The 20,945-nt window shown below is 52.5% G+C and overlaps 6 protein-coding genes across 6 annotated transcripts; 4 read left to right on the top strand and 2 right to left on the bottom strand.

Moving 5' to 3' along the window:
- The first annotated feature begins 1,269 nt into the window (after positions 1-1,269).
- On the top strand, positions 1,270-2,665 carry B0T23DRAFT_163766 (uncharacterized protein). Its single transcript, XM_062832771.1, has 3 exons — positions 1,270-1,453; positions 1,646-1,816; positions 1,920-2,665. The coding sequence occupies exons 2-3, from the start codon at positions 1,683-1,685 to the stop codon at positions 2,407-2,409; spliced, it is 624 nt and encodes a 207-aa protein (XP_062691708.1). The 5' UTR covers positions 1,270-1,453; positions 1,646-1,682; the 3' UTR covers positions 2,410-2,665.
- Positions 2,666-4,259: 1,594 nt separating this feature from the next.
- B0T23DRAFT_405360 (uncharacterized protein) lies at positions 4,260-4,886 on the top strand (the record flags this gene model as incomplete). The annotated part of the gene is made up of 2 exons (XM_062838988.1): positions 4,260-4,728; positions 4,819-4,886. The coding sequence occupies 2 exons, from the start codon at positions 4,260-4,262 to the stop codon at positions 4,884-4,886; spliced, it is 537 nt and encodes a 178-aa protein (XP_062691707.1).
- A 178-nt stretch (positions 4,887-5,064) lies between these two features.
- B0T23DRAFT_163736 (uncharacterized protein) lies at positions 5,065-7,793 on the top strand. Its single transcript, XM_062832769.1, has 2 exons — positions 5,065-7,542; positions 7,647-7,793. Exons 1-2 carry the CDS (start codon positions 5,242-5,244, stop codon positions 7,758-7,760), a joined length of 2,415 nt encoding a protein of 804 aa, XP_062691706.1. The 5' UTR covers positions 5,065-5,241; the 3' UTR covers positions 7,761-7,793.
- Positions 7,794-8,794: 1,001 nt separating this feature from the next.
- Positions 8,795-12,681, bottom strand: B0T23DRAFT_339878 (uncharacterized protein). The gene has a single exon (XM_062835869.1). It carries the CDS (start codon positions 12,439-12,441, stop codon positions 9,112-9,114), a length of 3,330 nt encoding a protein of 1,109 aa, XP_062691705.1. The 5' UTR covers positions 12,442-12,681; the 3' UTR covers positions 8,795-9,111.
- Positions 12,682-12,828: 147 nt separating this feature from the next.
- Positions 12,829-20,090, bottom strand: B0T23DRAFT_381940 (Mus7/MMS22 family-domain-containing protein). Its single transcript, XM_062837295.1, has one exon. It carries the CDS (start codon positions 19,965-19,967, stop codon positions 13,005-13,007), a length of 6,963 nt encoding a protein of 2,320 aa, XP_062691704.1. The 5' UTR covers positions 19,968-20,090; the 3' UTR covers positions 12,829-13,004.
- A 395-nt stretch (positions 20,091-20,485) lies between these two features.
- On the top strand, positions 20,486-20,795 carry B0T23DRAFT_429599 (uncharacterized protein; the record flags this gene model as incomplete). The annotated part of the gene is made up of 3 exons (XM_062840200.1): positions 20,486-20,546; positions 20,608-20,671; positions 20,735-20,795. 3 exons carry the CDS (start codon positions 20,486-20,488, stop codon positions 20,793-20,795), a joined length of 186 nt encoding a protein of 61 aa, XP_062691703.1.
- Positions 20,796-20,945: the final 150 nt, after the last annotated feature.

Here is a 20,945-nt window from a genome sequence, read left to right as displayed (position 1 = left end):
AGGACTCAAGATCGACTTTATACCCAGAGGCTTCTCTGATCAAGGTTACATGAACCATATTCCACAATTTTCGAAATTTTCAAGGTTCTGGCCCTTTTCTGCCTGTCACCTGCTATACATACAGATATATAACAAAGCAGTGAGCGACCAGAAACATGCCAGAAGAACCTGTAGGTGATCTCATCCAGGTTTCTCATTGCAAAGAGACACCTCGGGACAAGGTTCGAGGTTGGATTCACCAAGCGAAGTAAAGACCTACGACGCCCCATCAAGGTAATGTATATTGACCTAGGTCTTTTTCGAAGCAGACACTCCCCGATCACTAATACTGAAAGCTTGCGGTGTCTCAGACAATGATTGGATAGTTGCGGCAACATGCATGCATGCTTTTGACAGTAATGACTTCACCATCGTATGCCCCTACCAAGGTAAGGACAGGCTCCGAAGCTTGATCCCTCATTTTCTCTTGGAATTTTCACCCCAACCAGAAAGTAAACAAATGTAAATGTGTAGTAATACCAGAAACCAGTAACTAGATAACATATGACCACTGGACCCTAGAGTACTGCTGCACTTGCTATGTCCCAGATCTTCTGTTTCGAAGAATGCCAGGTCGACTGCCCATTGACCGACCAGCTTTGGGCAAATTATCAAGTGACAGATGACAGACGACAAACACTTCCTTTTCTGAACGGATACTGCTCTTCTGCAGACCTCAGACACGTGTCCGAAAGGGTCGTTAATCGGTAGGTGACTATCCAAAGGACAGCCAAGAACGTCAAGGCTTGGATCATGGACAAGTGAATGGGTTCTTAGTCACTTGATTGTTTGATGACACATGTTCCATGGACGTTCAACAAGGGATGAAGTATTGGGTGCAAAGGCACAATAGGACTTGAGCGTTTGAGCTGCATTTCGTGCCATGTGTGAACATCGCCTCCACGGGAACTTTGACGAAAAGCTTTCGTGAAGGACATGAAAGGCACTCTGGATTTATCTGATGAAATCGCGTTTTGGGGGGCTGGGGCTGGACATTACTCTCTGACATTCAAATCCTTTCTGGCGTACCTGCCATCCCACTTGGGCAAACAGACTCGACTGTTGAGTCTTAGCATTGTAGTGGGGTTGCCCGGACGATGAATAAAACGGATGGAAATTTCCAGTCAACGGCCGCTGCAGCCTGTCGAGCACGGCCACTCATCCAATGACCCGCCGTCCTGGACAGTAGTCTCGGACGACAAACACGTCCTGGCGGTCTTGTCGCCTGCCATAATAGGGACGGTGTTTAGACAGACGTTGTCGCCAAGTGGGGTTCTGGACGTCCATAAATATCCCCCATCCGTCGACGTCTCTCACATTCTTCCTTCTTTCAACAACCACAAGCTTGCCTACTAAAGCCTTTTGCTTCGAAGCAGTCGCCGAACTCATCTTTCTGACAATTTTGTCAACCAAAGTGAGTCCTATTCCCTCGGACGTGTTTGGCTGCAAGAAATAGCGTCATCTTCTCGCGTCTTGGAAGTCCACTCGCACCTTTCACTTTCCTGTCACTCTATCGCACTGCTGCCACCAGGCATCCCACAACAGTCACTCGACAGTCACTCGACAGGGTTACTCTCTAACCAGCAGTCAACTGACCTGATAGCAGTCCTTCCCAGCCGACCTCATCTCACTCAGCCGTCAAAATGCCTCCCAAAGCCAACCAGGACGTTGCCGGTCAGATGAACTTCCTCTTGACTTGCATCAAGCACTCGACCAATGGCAAGATCAACTGGACTGAAGTTGCCGAGGAGCTCAGCATCGTATCCAAGGCCGCAGCGTAAGTCACTCAACTCATTCAGTCACTATTTTCTCACTTTTTCACCCCCACCCCTCCCGCAATTAACTCGAGCTAATCTGACACTTGACCCCATTCCTAACAGTGCCAAACGCTACGAGCGCCTCCTCAAAGCGCACGACATCCAGCCGCCCAAGAACTACGGCTCCTTGACCGATGATGTGGGCGCCAGCGGCGCGAGCAGCCCGGCCAAGGCCAAGACTCCTCGGGCTCCCCGCAGCACTAAGCGCAAGAGGGCCACTGCAACCGTCAACTACAACGAGGATTCCGGCAATGAGGAAGGTTCCGGTGACAACCGTGAGCCCTTCACGTACAAGGCGGAACCGGAGGATTCCGATGACGACGAGAAGCAACGCCCGCTGAAGAAGGAGAAGACTACTCCTGAGATGCAGACCAAGCAGGAGGAGGAGGATGATGGTGAGTCTGACTACTTTTCTTGTTGCTCTGACGATGTCGACCTTTTGGATGAAGAAGATGCAGCATACGGGTGGGAAGGCAAAGGATATGATGTGCTAATGGATGTTGTTGGGAGGATAGAGGGAGAAGACAACTACAAGTATGAGGGTGAAATCTGAGCATCCCACATACAACCGATCAGCCACTGGGGCAGAGACCAATGACGCCAAAATGCGGAGGAAAATGGTAGTTCGTGTTGATACAGTGCGGTGAAGAATCTGGATGGTGTTTGAGCATGGAGTTGGGGCTTTTGTAGTGTGCTTTTGCTCTTTGCTCTGTTCCAGTCCATCGAAGGTACTATGTTCATGGCAGGTTTTACTTTGTGCATCAGGACAGGCGGTGATGAGGTTTGGGCAGGTTGATGGTAATGGATGCTTGGACTGCGGAGCATAATGGGGTGAGGCGGAATGGAAAGCAGACGACGGGGTTTCGACAGACAACTGGGAAATAAAGTGCCTTGACTTACATTACATTATGTCCAGAAACCCCTTTGCTTTGATTTGTCGTTTTTAGTTGACGACTACCCTTCTTTGTCTGTTTGTTGACATTCGGTTCATGTTTGGAAACGGGGCGGCAAGGCAATAACAAGGCTGGTGGTGTGGATACCAGGTCATCTGCCAGACTTGATAGCAAGCAATAAGCTGTCAGTCTCCTAGACAAAAAGCACGAACCTTGTCACAATGATAAGAATCTGGAGTAACACGATGCTCATTTCGTTGCTTCCTATGCTGAGAAGTCAGATATTCCTCGAAAAGTCGTGACATTGGCAAGGGTTAGGGTTGGGGAGCTGCAGTAGGAAGTTGGCACACCATCCGGAACAGAAGGCTGTGCTGGAGCATTTGCTTGAATGGCCGACCAAAAGAAGCTTGTCTTCGTACTATCTGAGTGATATATGAGCCTTGAGTGTGCCTGTTGACACGTCATGTCTGTTTCCAAAGCCTTTGTCAAACAACTGCTATTAGGAAGAGGCCGAGGCTGCCACGAATGACGAATACATACCACACTCCTGAGGCTACTTCCTCAATAGAGCTCTGAAAACTTGTGATCAGGACGGTGTCGACTGGGCAGGAATGATAGTGAAGATGGCAATCTGGATACTTGTCAAGCTTGCCGTGGGCAACGGTCTGGTCGTATGGCCACACCAAGGAGTACCAGCCACTTCCATCCATATAGACGATACCAAAGAATGGTTTAGCTCAGTGCAACAGCAACAAAATTAGAATAAGATGGATGTCGTCAGATAGCCATTGTGATGAAGATGAATACCACGGGTTTGGCGAAAGAATTGGGGTGGAGACGGTGGAGGGAAAATCAAACGAAGAGAAATCAAAGTTTTTGAAAGTTGTCCAAGTTGGCATGGCAGGTGCAAGTGTAACATACACGTAAGAAAACGCACCTGCCCTATTGTTGCTCGGATTTCTCTATTGTGCCTGCCACCACACGGCAGGGCATTGACTGACGCCCAAGTCATCTGCCTGTCACTCGCTGTCAGCCTGATTCAATTACATTCACCTCGCTATTCACTTACCCCTGGGCATTCACCGCAGACTGGTGCTACCCTTTGAACTTTCCTTTCCTTTCTCTACTGCAGGTAAAAAGCGAATCTGATTCTTCCTCCATCACCAACTCACCTCGCTCCCTCCACTTGTTGGCTGTCAACTTTCCATTTTGGTAACTGCACCTTGCCCCGCACCAATTGACGTGCGGTCTTTCCCCCAGCCAAAGGAAACAATTTTACTTCGTATGGTAGACGCTCATTCTTTTGGCATCATCTTGCATCAATCGACCTCAAAATTCAATCAACAATTCTTCGGCCTGCTGATATTGATATCACAACATTGACCGTCATCACCGAGTTCTGGAAATCAGTGGAGGTCTTCGCTAGAAGTGGAAGCGACAGGAAGCGCCCGGGTGGTTGCAACATTCCCACCAATCGACATCCAGCGACCTCGCGGTTGCTCAGTGTCTCATGGGTGTTAGTGCGATACTGTACTTCACAGCGATATTCGCAGCAACATTGATAGCCGGCTATCAGTCTTTATGCACTAAGGAACTTTCCAGCACAGTGCACAATTGGCATCCCGGATCCACGAGTGACTGGGGCCGACCACTCAAGATGGGCTCCGTGCATCACCGAGTGAGACGTGACGGGAATCGCGAGCAACATGGCACCTCTCCTGTTTTTGTGCCAATTTCTGGTAACGGTACGCGTCTCTTTTCCTTCATTTTTCCTTTCTGTCCCCTACCCCTACCCCTCCATTGTCCCGCGAAATCCGACTTTCTCTGGACACACACACACCATATGGTTGTGAGCGTGATGCGACAGAGACATCTCAACAGAGATTTCATATTGGATTTACTACGTATTGGGCAGTCGAGTGAGAGGACTAGGAAATTCGCTGGCTCTATTCCGGGCCACTGCGGCGTCTGTCTGGCCAGTCAAAAAAAAGACAAGTTGTTGCTGTTGTTGGACGCGGCAACCCGGGCCCCCTTTTCATTGCATAAGGACTCTCTATGTGTTGATATAGGGCTTTGGTTGGCATCACGCCTTTTGCTTCACAATGCCCAAAGGTCGCTGTCAGGGTTACCGTGGTGACCGCTTAGCTCTCATCGCCTGCCTCTGCCTTTATCTTTGAGGTTACCCTTGAGCTCACCTCTCTTTCACTCTGGGTGGAAAAACAAGGGTTCTCACAATTGATCTTTTCTTTGGATGCTTGGTCATTCTTGTCCTCGCCCTCATTTCTTTTACTCAGCTACAGTTTTATGCACCTGCTGAGCTTGTCATATCCCAACAAGACACAGAGCCGTGGCTTTGGGTGTACAGCTTCCTGCTTCAGACATATACAGTAGTGATTGTACAAAGCTCTCAAGTTCCCCCTCACAGACTCCCTGCACTCAAAAGTTCATCATCTCTCCCACATGTTGTATGTTTCTAACCTTTCTTCGCAGCTATGACATCGAGGTGTCGGCGATACCGCCAGTTACCCTTCTTGCATCGGAACTGGATTCACGCTACCAACTACTGGGAAGATAGAATGGGCAACAAGCCCTCCACCCAGTCTCGGGTGCCTGCTCATGAGTCCGACGTCAGATTTGCCGACCACAGCCACAAGCCCGATCAAGACCTCGACGACACATGCCAGCATCCAGCAAAACGTCGACGCCTCAATGACAATCATGGCTTTCCCTTATACGAGGATCCAAACGGCAACACCCCACGCTGCCTGCGGATTGAGGTCCTCAAGATTATTCACAAAAATTCACCCCGCATCAAAAATGGCGTGCCTAACGGCATCGTGGCACCCAATGTGAGGGATACCGCCAACATGCGGGCGCGTTGCAAATTGAGCATCTATGGTCATAATGGGGATGAAAAGGTTCTCTTGCACGTCGACAGCCAGTTATGCGAGCTCAAGGTTTACAGGAACCCTGCCGCCGCATCCACACACATGGCTCGACTGTATGCTATCAAAGCTTTCGATATTCCCGAAGACAAAATATACATGGAGCGGGATGGTGATGATCCCGCCTTTGGCTTTGCCGATTCCTACAGTGTCCTAATCGAAATCGAGTCAGCCGGAGATCCAAACTGGCCACCCAGCAGCCTAATGCCGGCCAAGATGGAGGATCCCTTGGTTCGTAACCTGCCACCGCGCCAGTGGGCCCTTTACGCCCAGCTTCCTGATATTTTCCACACTCGCAACAGGAAGACGGCGAGGTTGAAGGCAAGGATACAACAGAGCCGAGAGACGCCTACGGATTTCGCCATGGACATTGATGTGCGCTGGCAAACGAGCATATCAAGCCAACTAACAGGGAACCAGAAGCCCAAGGAGATCATGCCCTCTATTACAGTAAGTGACCCTTGGGCCCCTAAGAAGCCCCTGTCAGAACTGCCAGTAAATGGTACAAACGGAGTTAAGGGTATCAATGGGCATCATCATGACCCAAACACTAGTAACGAGATCAGGAAGACCGGAAATTGGGAAGTTAACAGCACTTTGCTTGCTGATACCGAAGAACTGGCCGAGGGTGACCTGACGCCCAACCGATCTAGGCGCCACAGGACCGAAGTCAATTACAACGTGAGGCAACTATGGAACACCGCCGTAGGGAAGGAGCCACGGAAACGGCGAAGAGCCGACGACGAACATCCTATACTAGACGAGCACACTGTCACCTACGTTTTGCCGCCTGAAACGCCTGGAAACGAGGAGACGTTGCAGGCCACCTGCAACAAGCTCTCTTGTCTGGTATGCGCAGCTGAGCACGACCGCATCAGCCAGCTCCGCGCTCACTTCTCATGCCACCCCGAATATGAGTTCAGTTTTGAGCAGAAGAAGGGCATGTACCTGGTGGCAATCCATAGAGCCCCTGGATACACATCGACCACCATGCCTGCCTTGGAAGCGAGCAAATCATTTTCCCTCGGCCTTCCTGTAAAACCCCTTGACCTCTCCAAATTCGTCAACGGCGACGACTCCTGGGTTAAATCCCGTCTCTTACCCGATCCCAACGACTGTGAAAGGCCTCATCTCCCAGCCAGCCGAAGCCCAACCAAGGGACCACAGCAGCAGCAACAACAACAGCAGCAGCAAAAGGAAAAATGTCTTTCCACCACCTCCACATCCACCCGCAGCCGCGCCGCCGCCACCGCCGTCAAACCCCAAAAGAAACCCGTCTACATACCCCACAACATCAACCGCCCCATCTACGACCCCCTCTCCAAAGTCGAACTCGCTCCCGGCTCCGAGGTCCGCTACCCGCCCCTGGACGAAGGTTGGCTGATCACCAAGCATGCCGACGCCCTGGGCGAGTTTTCGGACGTCGAACCTCAGGAAAAGGAGTACATGATGCAGTGGGACGCCTACATCCTGCAGAAACACCTGTGCTCGGAGCAGTACCTGCCTAGAGAGTTTCGCAACTTTGTCAGGGAGAAAGCGACATGGTTGCTGGAGAAGAGGAGTCGGGCGGAGGAACTGGGGAAACATATGGCGGTTTTGTTGGCGAGGAGATACGTGGATGATGCGACGGTGATGGCGGTGACGAAGGAGTTGAACGAGGCCAGGAAGGCCATGGCTGCTGCTGAGGGTGCGAATGGTCCTGGTGCTGGGGATGGGGGGCAGGCAAGCAAGGAATCTGAGGCACAGGAGCAGCAGCAGTCAAGTGGTAGGAAGAAGAGTGCGGCGGGGGGTTGTGCGAGGTGTGGAGAGGTGGTGCCGCAGCCGGAAATGGTGATTTGTTGCAATAAGGTGAGTTTTTCTTTTTTTTTTTTTTTTTTTTTTTTTTTTTGCTCTTTCTTCTCTTCCATCTAAGCAGTCAGAACCCGAGTAACTGACATGAGAAAAAAAAACAGCACTGCAAACAACGTATCTATCATAGTCGATGCGTGCCGAACCCGGAGGAGGCGCTCCAACTCGTCAGGAAGCGAAAGTGGAAGTGCTTCAAGTGCGAAGCAGTGGGCCATTAGAAGTGGCAGCAGCTCAAAGTTGAAGCCAAAGTCGATGATGTTAAGGTCGAAGTGGGAAGAAGATGCTACAGCAAACTTTCACAAGGAGTACTGCAAGGTCGATGGAGAGATACCCAGAGGTAGAAGGAAGGAAGATCAATGAAACGGAGGGTTAGGATATATGCATGTTTGCTTGTTACCTTGCATACAGCCTGGAGTCCGGTACGTAGGATTGAAGACAAAGCGCATACATACATACTGGCTAGAAGGAGGTTTTGAACGACGAATTATTTGCTGAACTTGATCAAGGTGCCTAGATAGCTACCCAAAAGACGGAATGGATTCCGTGCAATGTACGACCGTTCACTTGGTAGTTAGTGGCATTGAGTGCCTGGTCAACCTAGCTACGTATAGAATTCGGAATCAAAACTGACGATGACTGAAGCGGAAAGTACGGTAACTCTGATACCTACCGGTAGTAGGTATATGCTCAATATCCCACGATCCTCACTTCACTGTTCGTTGCAAAATGCACAACATCACCCACCGGTCGCCTCTCAGCTGTTTTTATTCCAGATTGCTCGTACGGCTATAAATAAAGTTGATGAGGTAAGTTGGTTTGGTACCCAGTTCACAAAAACTCGAAAGACCACCCACCTACCTACCTACACAAATGCCACATTTTGCAGATATATAGTCCAAATAACAGCCATCCTGCGATACCTCGCTTTGGTTGCTCCGGCATACTAACGTAAATCAGCACTACAGTATGGCAAGAGTCACGAGCTATATGGTATCTACCTAGGCATTGCTGAAAACGAGCAGATCGGACTATGTACACCACTGGGTGCTAAATCGCTCGCCCAAATTGCTATTGTTGATGAGCCGCGAGTGGCGGTTGTCTCGCCTCTCAATGTGTTCAACACGGAGGCACCAGGAGGCCAATCCATCATTCTTGTTTATGCCGTTGTGCTCACGTTCAACATGACAGGAGTCTTGTTGTTAAGGTATCACTTCTATAGCAGGCACACGGGCAGTCACCGTGTCACGCTGGAGAGAACAAAAACGCTTTCTATTCCATTCCATAATCCCATGCCAATCTATGAGAAAGAGCCAAATAAGCCCTATGAACAATGAATGCGAAACAGATAAGAAACCCATCATATATGTCCACTGCCGGTGTACTTAGAGGTATATACCATCAGCCATAGATAGCCATGACATGCATATCATACCATTTCCACAAAAAACAACTTGAAAGCTGACAACTGAACTACCTACTATACTACAAGTAACGTATGTAGTAACCCAAACTCCGCAAAGATGTGACACTATACTATACAATCCATCACCACTTCCTCCAGCCTCTGATCTAAACAGCAACCTTCACCCCTTTCTTTCCCTCCTCCTCATCAACAACCACCTTCCTCACCCTTGCCTCCTCCGTCCCACCCCTTCCCGTACCCGCCACCTCAAACCCAATCCCTCTCCTCGCCTTCCTTCTCGCCGCCTTGCCCCCGGCATCCCCATACTGCTCATCAAACTTGCGAATGGCCTTCAAGCTCTCCATATCCTCGCTGATACTCGCACTAATCTCCCGCATGCCCTTTTCAAAGTGTTTCCTCGTCAGGACTCTCCGTTCCGGGAACTCGTACGCGACGGACGGGCGGCCTTCCTTTTCCTTCTCCTCCGAATGCGCCGCAGCCGCCGCCGCATCATGCGCTTCCTTGGCTCGGCACTCCTCCCTGACTGCCTCCATCGCAGCCGAGACACACAAGTTCTTGAGGTCCGAGCCAGAGTAGAGATCAGTTTCCTTTGCTAGCGCGTCCAAGTCCACGTCGGGAGCGAGTTGTTCCTCGCGAAGCATCACTTTGAGAATCTTGGCGCGCTCGGCTACAAGCGGCAAGTCGACGAGGATCTTCCGCGGGAGACGACGGAGCACGGCCTCGTCGAGGTCAAAGGGCCGGTTGGTGGCTACCATGATGAAGGCGCGCATGTCAGAGAGGCCGTCCCACTCGCGCAAGAACTGCGTGATGGTTTCGCGGTGGGCGGTGCGGCCGGGGTTGTTGTGGCGGGCGCCTAGGAGCGCGTCGGCCTCGTCGAGGAAGATGACCATGGGCGAGAGCTTGCGGGCCAAGGAAAAGAGGGCGCGCACGTTCTTCTCGGATTGGCCGAGCCACATGTCGTTGATGGAGGCGGCGGAGACCTCGAGCATGTTGGCGCCGGATTCTTTGGCGACTGCTTTTGCTAGTAAGGTCTTGCCGGTGCCGGGGGGACCGTAGAGCAGGCAGCCGGGGATGCGCTCGGTTTTGAGCACGCCGTAGGCAAAGGCGTCGGGACGTTGGAGGGAGAGGGAGGTGAGGCCGATGAGAGACTCTTTGGTTTCGGGGGGGACGATGATGTCGTCAAAGGTGGTGTGGATGTCCTTGGCGTTCACGAGACCGGCCAGAAGCTTCTTCTCATGCTGGTCGTAGTCCTTGTTGTCGCTGGCGGTTTGACTTTGGCTGGCCCACGAGGAAGAAAAGCCCGAAGTGGGTGAGTCGCCGCCCTCTGGCATGTGTTGGTCAAATATGTTGCTTGCGCCACCCTTTTGACGGAAGAGTGGGGAGAAGTAAGGAGGACGGATGCCCGAGTAGATGCCCTTCCAGTGGTTGTCGCGATCGCTCATGAAGGCGAGCGCGTACTTGAGGTGGCCGAGACCGTACTTCTTGGGAGGCGGTGATCGACTGCCCAGCAAGAGGGAGGTTAAGCGGTACACCCATTGGGCGTCAAACACATGTTTCGACAAGGTTTGGAACAGATCGGTGTATCTTTCGTCTACAAGGACCTGGTCATCTTCAAACTTGATTTGCGCATCAAAGTCAATAGCGGCTGGGGTGGGCAGTCTTGCTTCCAGCATGCTCTTGATGTTGTTGATGTTGTCGTAGAGGTTGTCCTTCCTGTCCATCCACTCGGTAGACGGGGAAGCGTGGAAGGGGATGATGTGGTGGCCCTCACGGCCGAGCTCGACCAGCTGATTGCGCCAGTGCTGCGACTTGTCCATGTCACTAGATGAAGAGCCTACCAGCACAATCTTCTTTCCGTCGTGCGCCGCCTCCTCAAAATGCCAGTCATGGACAATGTCTCGTAACCTGGTAATCAAACTTTCTTGCAGTTCACTGAGTTCTACATAGTCGTGCAGATGGATGATCAGATCACGCTTCTCATAAGTACCCGTCTGGGCAAACCGCTTGGCATCAGCCGCCCTCACGATCGCCTTGAGCGTATTTTGTATCTTGAGTCCTTCCCAGCGTGGGTCGACAGAACGCGAGCTTCCAAAGTCCTTGCCGGAGCTGAGGAGGGACCGCAGCTTGGACGGCATCGACACATGCAGGACACCCACATCGCCATCCGAGTCAGCATCATCCCGGTTAACCAGTCTTCCGTTCATCTCGGAAGCGGCGTATCCCAACATGGAAACCGAGCCCCGAGCGTGATGGATGTTCTGCTGTAACTGGGTTCCCAGAAGTCGGGCCAAGCTAAACGCATCCAGATGTATTACGTCCGCCTTGAGGTCAGTGGCAATGTCATCAATGACATGGTTGGCCACACTGCGACCCCTGCGGTTCACCACCGAGAGAACTGTCGTGAGCCGGTGGTAGTCTGGCGGCTTAGTACCGTGAGGCACGTCCGCCACCAGCTCGGCACGTATAGCGGCCAGAAGCTCCATGCAGACTGGATACTCGGGATCCGGCCGGCTGGCCAAAGGGCTGCCGTGTAGCGCGCCAGAGCCAGGTTGGGCTTCGCATCGAAGATTTGCCAGCCAGCGCTGTGCCTCTCCGGACAGCGGCTTATCCGACCACCACAACAACCGAACAATGTCATCCTCTCTGGAAGAGTGGTGCTTGCGCAGCAACTCGATATGCTCCGGGTTCGCGCCCGTCTGGTGGACGATAGCCAGCGCCTGTAGGAACGCGGTGCTGTGTGCCGCATGCACTTTCTTAAGCAGCTGGCTAGAGGACTCGGGCAGTTGCTCGAAGGCAGCCTCGCGCTCCTCCTCGGGCAGCCGTACCAGCTCGTCCAACATGCTTGTCCACGACTTGACGTCCTCCTCTGTCACCTGGACCTTGGAGAACTTCTTCTCCAGCAGCTCCAGCACGGCTTCGCGGTCGACGTCTTCGAGCGGGAAAAGCAAGGTCTGGGGTGCGCCGATGGGTCGGGCTTCGTACAGCGACACGTTGTGGTCGATGAACCATGGGTCTAGCTTCACCCAGGGCGTGCTCGGGGTGCTGCTGGCCTGCGGGGCAACATTGTTCTCGATGTTGACGGCGCCCATCCTGCCGGGCCGATGACGTCCCCGGGTCCCCTTGAGCGCGAGGGCTTCCTTGTAGGCATCGGCGGCCGCTTTTGATTCTGCATCCTTCTTGTCGGCAGAAGCTTCCTCCTGGCCAGACGAAGTGGTGGTCGTGGTAGAAGCGGGCTTGTCATGTGTTGTTTTGTCTTCGTCTTCCGGCTTCTTATGGTCGGCAGGGTTCGAGTTCGAGTCGGAATCGTTTTTGAGGGAGGCGGCAGAGGTACGGAAGCCTCTTAGGGACTGGTGGCTGGCATGCTGGCGACGGGATAGGGAGCCGGAAGCGGAAGCGGCAGCGGAGACGGCGCGGGGCAGTCGGCGACAACATGAGGTTTGCGCCGACAGCAGGGCTCGGGCCCCGGCAACAGGCATTGGGACGTATCAGTTGGGGTAGTTGGCGACTCTCATAGGTGTAGATGTGTGTCGAGACGCGTGTTGCAGTTGAAATACATGTGATTGCGTCACCAGGCAGTGGAAGTGGAGGGTAAGTAGAAGGCGGTTGAAGGTTGACGGGGAGCTTATCGTGGACTGTGGTGGTGGGATGGTGAGTGCTTCTAGTGCTTCCGCTTCTCGCTGGTCCTAGCTTCACCGTGACCCCCGGCCGAGTTGCCGTGTAGGTACGTGATGTGTACGGTAATAGAGGATTTCCACGCCTGTTATCAGTTGCCGGCCGGCAAAATGTCCTGTTAGTCAGCCACTGTCCCCGCTAAAGTCCACTGAAGAATCCCTGGCAGCCAGAACATCACCATGGACCGACATATCACGACTCCCGTCTTAACAGCATGCCCGGTTTTTGGATCTGGAGATAGACTATTTGGTCGATGATTCTTCTAGTACCTTTTCACTATCCAATTGTCGCTTGACGCCAGCATATCCGTCTTCTCCATTGCGAATCCATCTCATAGACAGTCCACGCGAATAGTTCTTAAGAGTCGTCAAAACATAAACATTTCGTCATCCCACAATATCCTCCTCTCCAACTGGTAGCCGCGTCTATCATCAGAGCCTTCACCCAGCCTCCATTCCCCAAGCCGGGCATACAAATCCCACAGCAGCTCCTCTCTGTCCCTAACTGTGTAGCCCGTCCCCTGGCTTCTAGCAGGAGTGGCACCAGTGGTAGACTGCGTGCTTGATGATAAACGCTGCTGCTGCTGCTGTCCAGGGACTCTCGCGGGACCACCGGCAGCCGTGAACCGTGTAGTAACCCGACCATCGGATATCATCCAGTTGTTCGACATATCTTTGACGATAGCAGTGACATGGCCCTGCATACGTGGGTTGACCCTCGCCTGCTGGGAGGAAGGTGTAGGAGGTAGTCCCTCCAAAAGACATTCGACTCGAATAAATCCAGTCAATGTCTCCACACCAGGGCGTTCTGCAACATCAGCCCAATCCTCCGTCTCCGAGAAAAGGAACCGTCGGATACACGCCCTCGCTCCATCAAACAACTTGGATACCACCTCCACCACCTCCACCAACACCTTCACCTTCTCCTCTCTTTGTGCCGTCTGTTCCTTCTTCGTGTTACTCCTAAGAGTAATCACCGCCGGGATGATACTCGGTTGCAAAGCGACACACAACCCCACCAGTTGATTCAACAGCGCCAAATCCCTCCTCTTCACCTCCTCCGCCCCCCTCTCTCTCTGCCTCCACATCTCCTCACACCACCACACCACGCTCCTCAACACCTCAACAACATGCACCTCCACATCCTCCCCCTTCAACTCCCTCGGCACACAACTCCTCGTCAACACCCCGACCACCGCCCCAGCATAACACTCCAGCAAAACCGACCCAAACTCGCCCTCTCCATCTTGTTCATCCACCCTGCCCGCAACCTGCACAACAACAGGCAGCATCACCTCCAGCATGAACGTCATGAACTCCTTCCCACCCGTCACTTTATCATCCCCCAATGCCCGCTCCAGGATTCCTCTCTCCTCCTTCAGCCCATCGTTGGCCAGCGCCACTTTGAAGTTGTTGAACAAGTACCAAAACAGCTGCGACGCCGCAGGTACGTCCTTTTCCGACAGGCGGACGCCGTAGGCCATGATCCCCGCCGTGTGTAGTTGTGGGTCTTGCAAGGGTGGGGAGTACGAGTCGGAGGGAGTGAGGAAGAAGGAGTCGACGACGACGATGCCGACGCCGTGCGATTTGATGAGCGAGATGAGCCCGTGCGTGAAGGCCATGTAGTCTCTGTGTTCTTCTGTGGAGGAGGCTGTTGGGTCTGCGAGGGCGAGGGAGCGGAGGAGGGAAAGGTCTTTCCTGATGTTGGTCATGGCTAGTTGGAGCGTGTGGGAGAATTCTTCTCTTTGGCGGCGGATAAACTGGGCGGATGAGGATCCTGCTGTAGATGCCCCTGGAGTGGCACCTGGCGCGGATGTGGTCGCTCCGCCGCGGAGAGCCTTGCGCATGTAGTGGATCGCGCGGGAGAAGAGATCTAAATGGATGTTGTAGTCTGGTGTCATGCCGGCTGAGACGTCTGCCTCTGCGAGAAAAGGGAGGCCGCGCTGCTGAAGGACTTCGGCTAGGTACGTCTCATAGCCGAGGAAGCGCATGGGCTTGATGATGGACTGGACCCAGAGGGAGAGGATGTTCGTTTCAATGTCTTTAAAGTCGAACACGTTCTTATTGACAAGAGTGCCGATGAAGAGGGGAAGCCATCTCCTCTCTGGACTGCTCATGTTTTTGGGGATGTCGGGGAAGAGCCCATATTTACCGGGTTGGAAATAGGGCAACACCTGGGTGACTCGCTCCTGGATGAACCGGGCAGCTAGTTTGGCAGCCAGCGTCACCGTCTTCTCGGTACAGGCGACCTGCTGGGTTTGCTTGCCAAAGGTTGTGAATGCCTTGAGTGGCAAGGCAAGTAATTCCCTGGCCATCCAGAAGAACTCTTTAGTGAGCTTCTCCTGAAGCAGCAGAATGGCATCCTCCAACTGACGCGGGTCAATATCCGCACTGGACTCATTGCTAGAGTACTGCTCCTCGGAAGACTTTTCAATCCAGCCCAGGAAGTGCGCGTGAGTATCGAGTGCCACATTGAGAATACCCCAATCAAATCCCGGAGAGCCAAAGTGCAGGGTAGTACACATCTTTTGCAGCTGGGTGACGTTTAGCGTGTAGATGGCTGCCTCAAGAGTCTTTGCCTGCTTGAGCACATCCAGAGATGCTCTGGCTGAGGTGTGAAGAATGTCCAGGGCCGTTGCTTTATTTTTGGTAATCAGTTCTTCCCGCCATGCTGCATCAATGCTCCGCATATGCTCCGCAGACAGCGCCCTGAACTGCTGCTCGATATCGGACTCCGCAGACATATACTGGTCTAGGATCTGGTTGAACACGTCGTTCCTCCATGTGATGAACGGTCTGAACGCAGCGCTACCCTCCCCATTAGACACGACGAGGCGAGCGAGCTGACTCCATGCTCGGATATTAATCAAGCAAGCCTCCTTGTGAGCATTGCTAGGAGTTATTAGTCGCTCGATCAGGTCAACGCGCGGCCTAAGATCCGGCGGGGCAGCCCAGAACAGCGTGCAGAGGAGATCATGATGGTTTCTCAAGGCTGCAAGATCACGTTCATGTATTGTGTCCTCTTTGAGGTATTGTCGGTCATGGTTGGGAAGTGTCCTTGTGACAAGGTTTCGGATATCCTTTGTCCGCCCAAGTTGCCTTAGGTGTTGAATGGCGAGAGCCAACAGTTTAATGAAGATGTGGAAGCAACGGTCTTCGGGCTCAATGGCCAGAGAAGGATTGTTAGCGAGCTCTTCCAGGAAGCGGGGAGACTTGTAGACCTGTTCATTCCTCAGATGGCAGAGATTTTGCGAGCCGAAAAAATCAAAGATAGTACCGATAATTCCAGTACATCTGCGCCAACCCCATTGTTGAACCAGGAAGTAGCAGCGGCCGATCAAAGCCCGGCAATACTCGTTGAAGCTAGGTGACTGGCGCTGATTGGACTTGTACAGCTCGAACACGCGCTTCATAAGCTTTTGAGGAAGTGTCCAGCCCTCCAAAGGAACGGTGTTTCTCAACCCTGGAAGCAGTATACCCATCTGGTCGATTTCGCCCAGAGGCAACAGGGTGAACATGTCCTGCCAAAGGCGCTCAAACACCTGGGCGTCCGACCCGGACACGATCTCAGGCGTGAGCATGACTGAGTGAACAACATCCCAGAACGTATTCCGCGGGATACCGGCGCTTTCTAGGATTTGCATGAGAACGGCCCAGCACACAGCAAGCACCTGATTCGGCCTGATACCGCGTTCCCGGAACGTAGGACGCTGTAGCTCTCCGTAGAGAGTCCTAACATCCTCAAGCCCACAGCTCAGCGCTCCAGTGATAGCAATTTTACAAAGCTTAGTAAGAAGCCCTTCAAGCTTCATGCTTTGTATGGGGTCGTCGCCAGACGACTGTGCCATCATGTATACTGGGAGCATTGCTAGGGACAAGCGGGTAGCTATATCCAGAGCCGTCTTTTTGGTTTGCTCACGCAATGGCCGCCAGTCAAGCGCTTCGAACCGGCCAACAAAGCTCGCCATGACCTCCAACCACCTGGACACGAATGCCTTTTCTCCGATGTCATCCTGAACCCGAAGTGCATCAAGGACATACTCCAGAAGATAGTTAGCTGCATCAGTGGCTTGTCGAGCTGCGAATTCCGCATCATCCTTACTTCCGGCTTCGAGCTGCTCCGCCACCCAGTCAACAAGTATACCAAGCTCTGACGAAACTTGATCATCCCACATACCCCAGCTAAGAGACTGCCCTTGAAAGAGGAAAGACACGGCTGGCCTCGGTCGACGAATCTTCTCTGAGAACCTGGGCTCGACTGCCTTTTTGACATAGCCGCGTCCAATGATAGTGCTTTCATGGAAAAATGTACCATGATCAAGGGGGAACACCTCAAAGTGATGAGTATATTGTGTGCCATACGGCCCCAGCCCACTGAGTTTGTCAACGTCCTTTTGCTGGGCCTGCTCCTCAACTACGGCAAACGCGGTAGGCAACGGGTCATCTGCTCGAGTGTACTGCGGTGCTTCAACATCGACATGCTGAGGCGCTCGTCTCTTGCGATAACGGGACTTGTCGTTTGCGGCCTTGATCTTAGGAACAGCTGGTGCCACCTCGGTGACAGAATCGACCTGCCCTTCCAAAGCGAATGGTTCTGGCGATGCTGCTTTGCCATTGTCAAGGATAGGCTGCAAGCGATCAAGGCTCGGTGCGCTCTGGGCTTTTCGGGTTTGCCTAAATAGAGCATCAAGGGATCGCTTCTTGTTCTTAAGCCGTTTCTGCGGATCCTCATATACGCTCGTTTCCAGCTGTGCTTGTCGTATGACCGGACCGCGTTCATGAATTGTAGTTCGTGATGGCTGTCTGGACATTGACCCAGGCCCATCGACATTGTTTGTCACGGGTTTCCCCACGCTGGCTTTCTTGACAACCAGCTTTCGTGGAAGAAGTGAGGAAGGCAGCAGTTGAGTCGATGAAGGTTGGCGCTCCACATTGTGGGATACCTCCCCAAGGACTGCTCTAGTAGACTTCGACGCGGGTTTCTTCCTTGGTGGCGCCGCAACTCGCGGCCGTGTCTTGCCAGATTTCCAGTCCCGAAGAGTAGAGAGTGCATCAATGTTATCTTGTCGGTTACCGAATCGGATAGCCTTTTTGGTCGGACTGCTCTTTCCCAAATCCGACCTCTTCTTGACTGAGCGGGCTGCGATCTTGAGGAACTTTGGAGCATTAGGTTCAATGACATCCAATATACTGAGAAGTGGCGGTGTTGCTGCTCTCTTTCTGGAGCTTGGGTTTATAGAGGCACCAGCCCTTGGTTTGCGGTAGGTTTTCTCTGTGCCCTTGGCCGACGGCAATGAGCCAGAGCCACTCTTTGACCCAGAGAATGACTGAGTTATCTTTGGTTGTCGAGTGGCTTTACTACTACTCTTTTGCTTCTTTGCTCCTCGTGACAGACTGGGAGAACCGGCCCTCTTCCTTCGTCCAGCTAACATAGCATCGATGGAGTCCTCTTCGATCATGAAGCCGTCATCGTCATCCTCTAGAGTTATGACCTGACGAGTAGGTCGTGTAGGGCTAGATCGACTAATTGGCGGTCTGTTTTGGGCTTGAGTTGCCTCTTCTTCCGATTCACCAGCCAGGTCAAACGGGAACTGGGTCGCAGACAGTCTTTTTGGGGATGTCTGTTTTGGCAAAGCCACTCCTTTTCGATTGAGTCGATCTATTGGGGGGTCATGATCCTTTCTGGCATTGTGGCGAGCAGTGGGCCCGTCTTTCTTCTGGTCCAGTCGCAGCCATGAAGCGGGTAGCACACCACGAATTTTCCGGCTGGTCTCGCGAATCACATCCGACTCACTGTCTGAGTGATGTGACGAAGCCAAGGATTCCATATCACTCTTTTCATGCGCAGGACTGTCGCTATCATCTCTAATAAAGATGGGTGATCCGACCGGTTCTTGACGTGATTCGACGGGCTGTACAGGTTCTGCACGAGAGGCCGAAGGGGATCTTGTCAGCCTCCGAAGGTCCGGCCGTTGCGCAAGCCCCAGATCCTGTGATGACTCGACAGGCGCCCGTGGCGTAGTTGGAGAAGGTGAGATGTCCCATATCGATACTGGCGGTATCCTGAAACGTCCAATTGGAGAAGCAGTTAGTGGGGACTTGGATGCAGTTCGCTGTTTCTTGCGCTGCGCTGACAGAAGAGTCGAGCTTTGTCGCTTGAGAGGTTTTTTATGTGCCTCGGAAGGTCTGGATAGGAGACTGTCTAAATCGGGGAACTCTTCCGCATCGGATAGGGCCGTGATGTCCGTCTGGTTACCACTATTTAACACGCTACTAGCACGTAAATGGCGAGCGGGAGACGATGTCTTTAGCGGCGAAGGTGATAGGGCCAACTCATCGTCGTCATCCCAAAGAATTGGCCCGCTCTCTTCTGTGACCTGTGTAGGCTCACCGCGAGTTGTCTCTTGGCTCTCTTCACCAACGAAATCCTGCTCTTGCGAGTCCTCTTCATGAGCCTTCCTTTTACGTTGAGCATCTTCCAAGACCACCTTGATAGGTTTGATGCCATGCGACTTCATAACTTTTGCGTACCGAACATTTTCAAGGAGATATGGATGTTGTTGGATAGGCTTCCGGGGGCGGAGCGAGCGTCGTCCTGTCCTCCGAGCACCATCTTCTATATCATCCAGCGTAGAACCATCACTTCGGGGCTGATCGGATCTAGCTTGCGAGCCTTGGCGTGATCTGGGTGAAATCGTACCGTCTAAGGAAGGTGACGAAGGGGTTGGAGTAGGGTCCTCCCTGGTTGGACTCTTGGGTATATCTTCCTTCACGTATGCTTCCCTCCCAGGAATCGTCTGCGGGATCCTAACCTCCAGAACCGGCAAGTCGGTGTTTGTCGCATCTTGGGATTGAGATAGAGAGGATAACGACCAAATGTCGCTTTTCGCAGGAGAGAGCGGAGAGTCTTCCGAGTCATCGGGCTTTCCGCTTGGCACAGGGCTCGCTTTGCGCGGAGGTTCGTTCACGGGTTGAGGAGCTGGAGTTGGCTTGGCCGAGTTTCGTGTAATTGGAGAGTTTGGGATATCCCATATATCGTCTACAGCCGGCTTTGGCTTCTCAAAATGTTGAGGCTCGTCCTGGGGCGCTTGTAGGATGTCGACATCTTCCGTCGCAGGGCTTTTCTCCCCTTCGCTTGGCGGAATATCATGTTCTTTTCCACAATTTCCAGCGGAACCGACAACTGCGCTTTCGGGAAGCTTGATGCTTGGCGACTCGGCCTCGGTAATGATTTGGTCTAGATTGTCGATATCGATATCATCGTCGTCGAAGCTGCTGTCGTCGTCCTCGTCCGAACCCGGCACTTCGCCCAATTCCCTCCAATTCTTCATGACTTTTGCTGTTCATGTCGTCGAGGACATTCTTTTGCCCTTCGTATCTCGTTCGAAAGGCAACTCGGCGTGGGCCGTTGACATGGAAACCTGAATGTAGGAGGCGAATGGCTGGTCGTCCGGGCAGGCAACGTGCAGTGCTTTCAAGGTTGAGACGCGTTCACAAACACTGGGAGACGCGAGAGAATGTGGTCTGTGCGCTAGCTGTGTTTAATGATTTCCAATTGCCTCCGCGTCATTGCTTGCATGCACTGGACCGGGGTTAAACAGACAGTGCACATGGCATCCGGGCGGGCGGCGGGATGGAGCTGTGCAGATTAGATTGTGCTACAGTAGTACAGTACTGTACAGCACCGTTGTTGCCGTTAGTTTACAGGGACGGACAACGAAACGCTTGAAGTGTTCTCAAACTGAAGGTCCAGATCAAATATATCGAAGCTGATATTCAATCCGGTCAACTGAGTGGCGATCATCAACCAAGACATAAAAGTCAACAACAACAGCAACAAAAAGTCAAGATGCTCAACGGTAAAAAGATCATCACCATTGGTTTGGTAGTAACCTTTGGCATCGTGAATGGTCCGGGCTCTTTGATTGCATGTACTTGTGATTGGAAGAATGAAATCTGACATCTCTGCAGGATACTACACATTTGCCCCCAGTCTTCGGGCGGAGAAGGAGAAGCGTGAAGGCCTAAACCTTGGGTGAGAAGATGAGCTTGAAACAATCAAGTGCTGTTAAGACTGGATAGACTAACATGACACCAGTCCCCCGGCCAAGCCCTCTCCATATGAGATTAGGAAGCAAGAGTGGGAGAAAAGAGAATGAGATATAGGATGCTAGCAAGGAGTAGAGTAACAACTAGGTATCGTGATCATACCATCGATCAAGGCATGAGTTATATATATTCAGAGGGATATGTCGGTCCATAGTTGTCCCTCTTTTTGTTTTCTCAAAACTCATGACAGCAGTTTGTTT

The sequence above is a fragment of the Neurospora hispaniola genome (assembly GCF_033458365.1).
Source record: "Neurospora hispaniola strain FGSC 10403 chromosome Unknown B0T23scaffold_5, whole genome shotgun sequence".
Classification (NCBI taxonomy): domain Eukaryota; kingdom Fungi; phylum Ascomycota; class Sordariomycetes; order Sordariales; family Sordariaceae; genus Neurospora; species Neurospora hispaniola.
This window is presented reverse-complemented; position numbering and strand designations above follow the sequence as displayed.

What these genes read in the sequence shown, in the direction of transcription:
- B0T23DRAFT_163766 (XM_062832771.1), top strand. Translation starts at nt 1,683, where the DNA reads ATGCCTCCCAAAGCCAACCAGGACGTTGCCGGTCAGATGAACTTCCTC. An exon ending in ATCGTATCCAAGGCCGCAGC is followed by an intron (nt 1,817 to 1,919) that starts GTAAGTCACTCA and finishes CATTCCTAACAG; the next exon opens with TGCCAAACGCTACGAGCGCC.
- B0T23DRAFT_163736 (XM_062832769.1), top strand. Translation starts at nt 5,242, where the DNA reads ATGACATCGAGGTGTCGGCGATACCGCCAGTTACCCTTCTTGCATCGG. An exon ending in TGGTGATTTGTTGCAATAAG is followed by an intron (nt 7,543 to 7,646) that starts GTGAGTTTTTCT and finishes AAAAAAAAACAG; the next exon opens with CACTGCAAACAACGTATCTA.
- B0T23DRAFT_339878 (XM_062835869.1), bottom strand. Translation starts at nt 12,441, where the DNA reads ATGCCTGTTGCCGGGGCCCGAGCCCTGCTGTCGGCGCAAACCTCATGT.
- B0T23DRAFT_381940 (XM_062837295.1), bottom strand. Translation starts at nt 19,967, where the DNA reads ATGAAGAATTGGAGGGAATTGGGCGAAGTGCCGGGTTCGGACGAGGAC.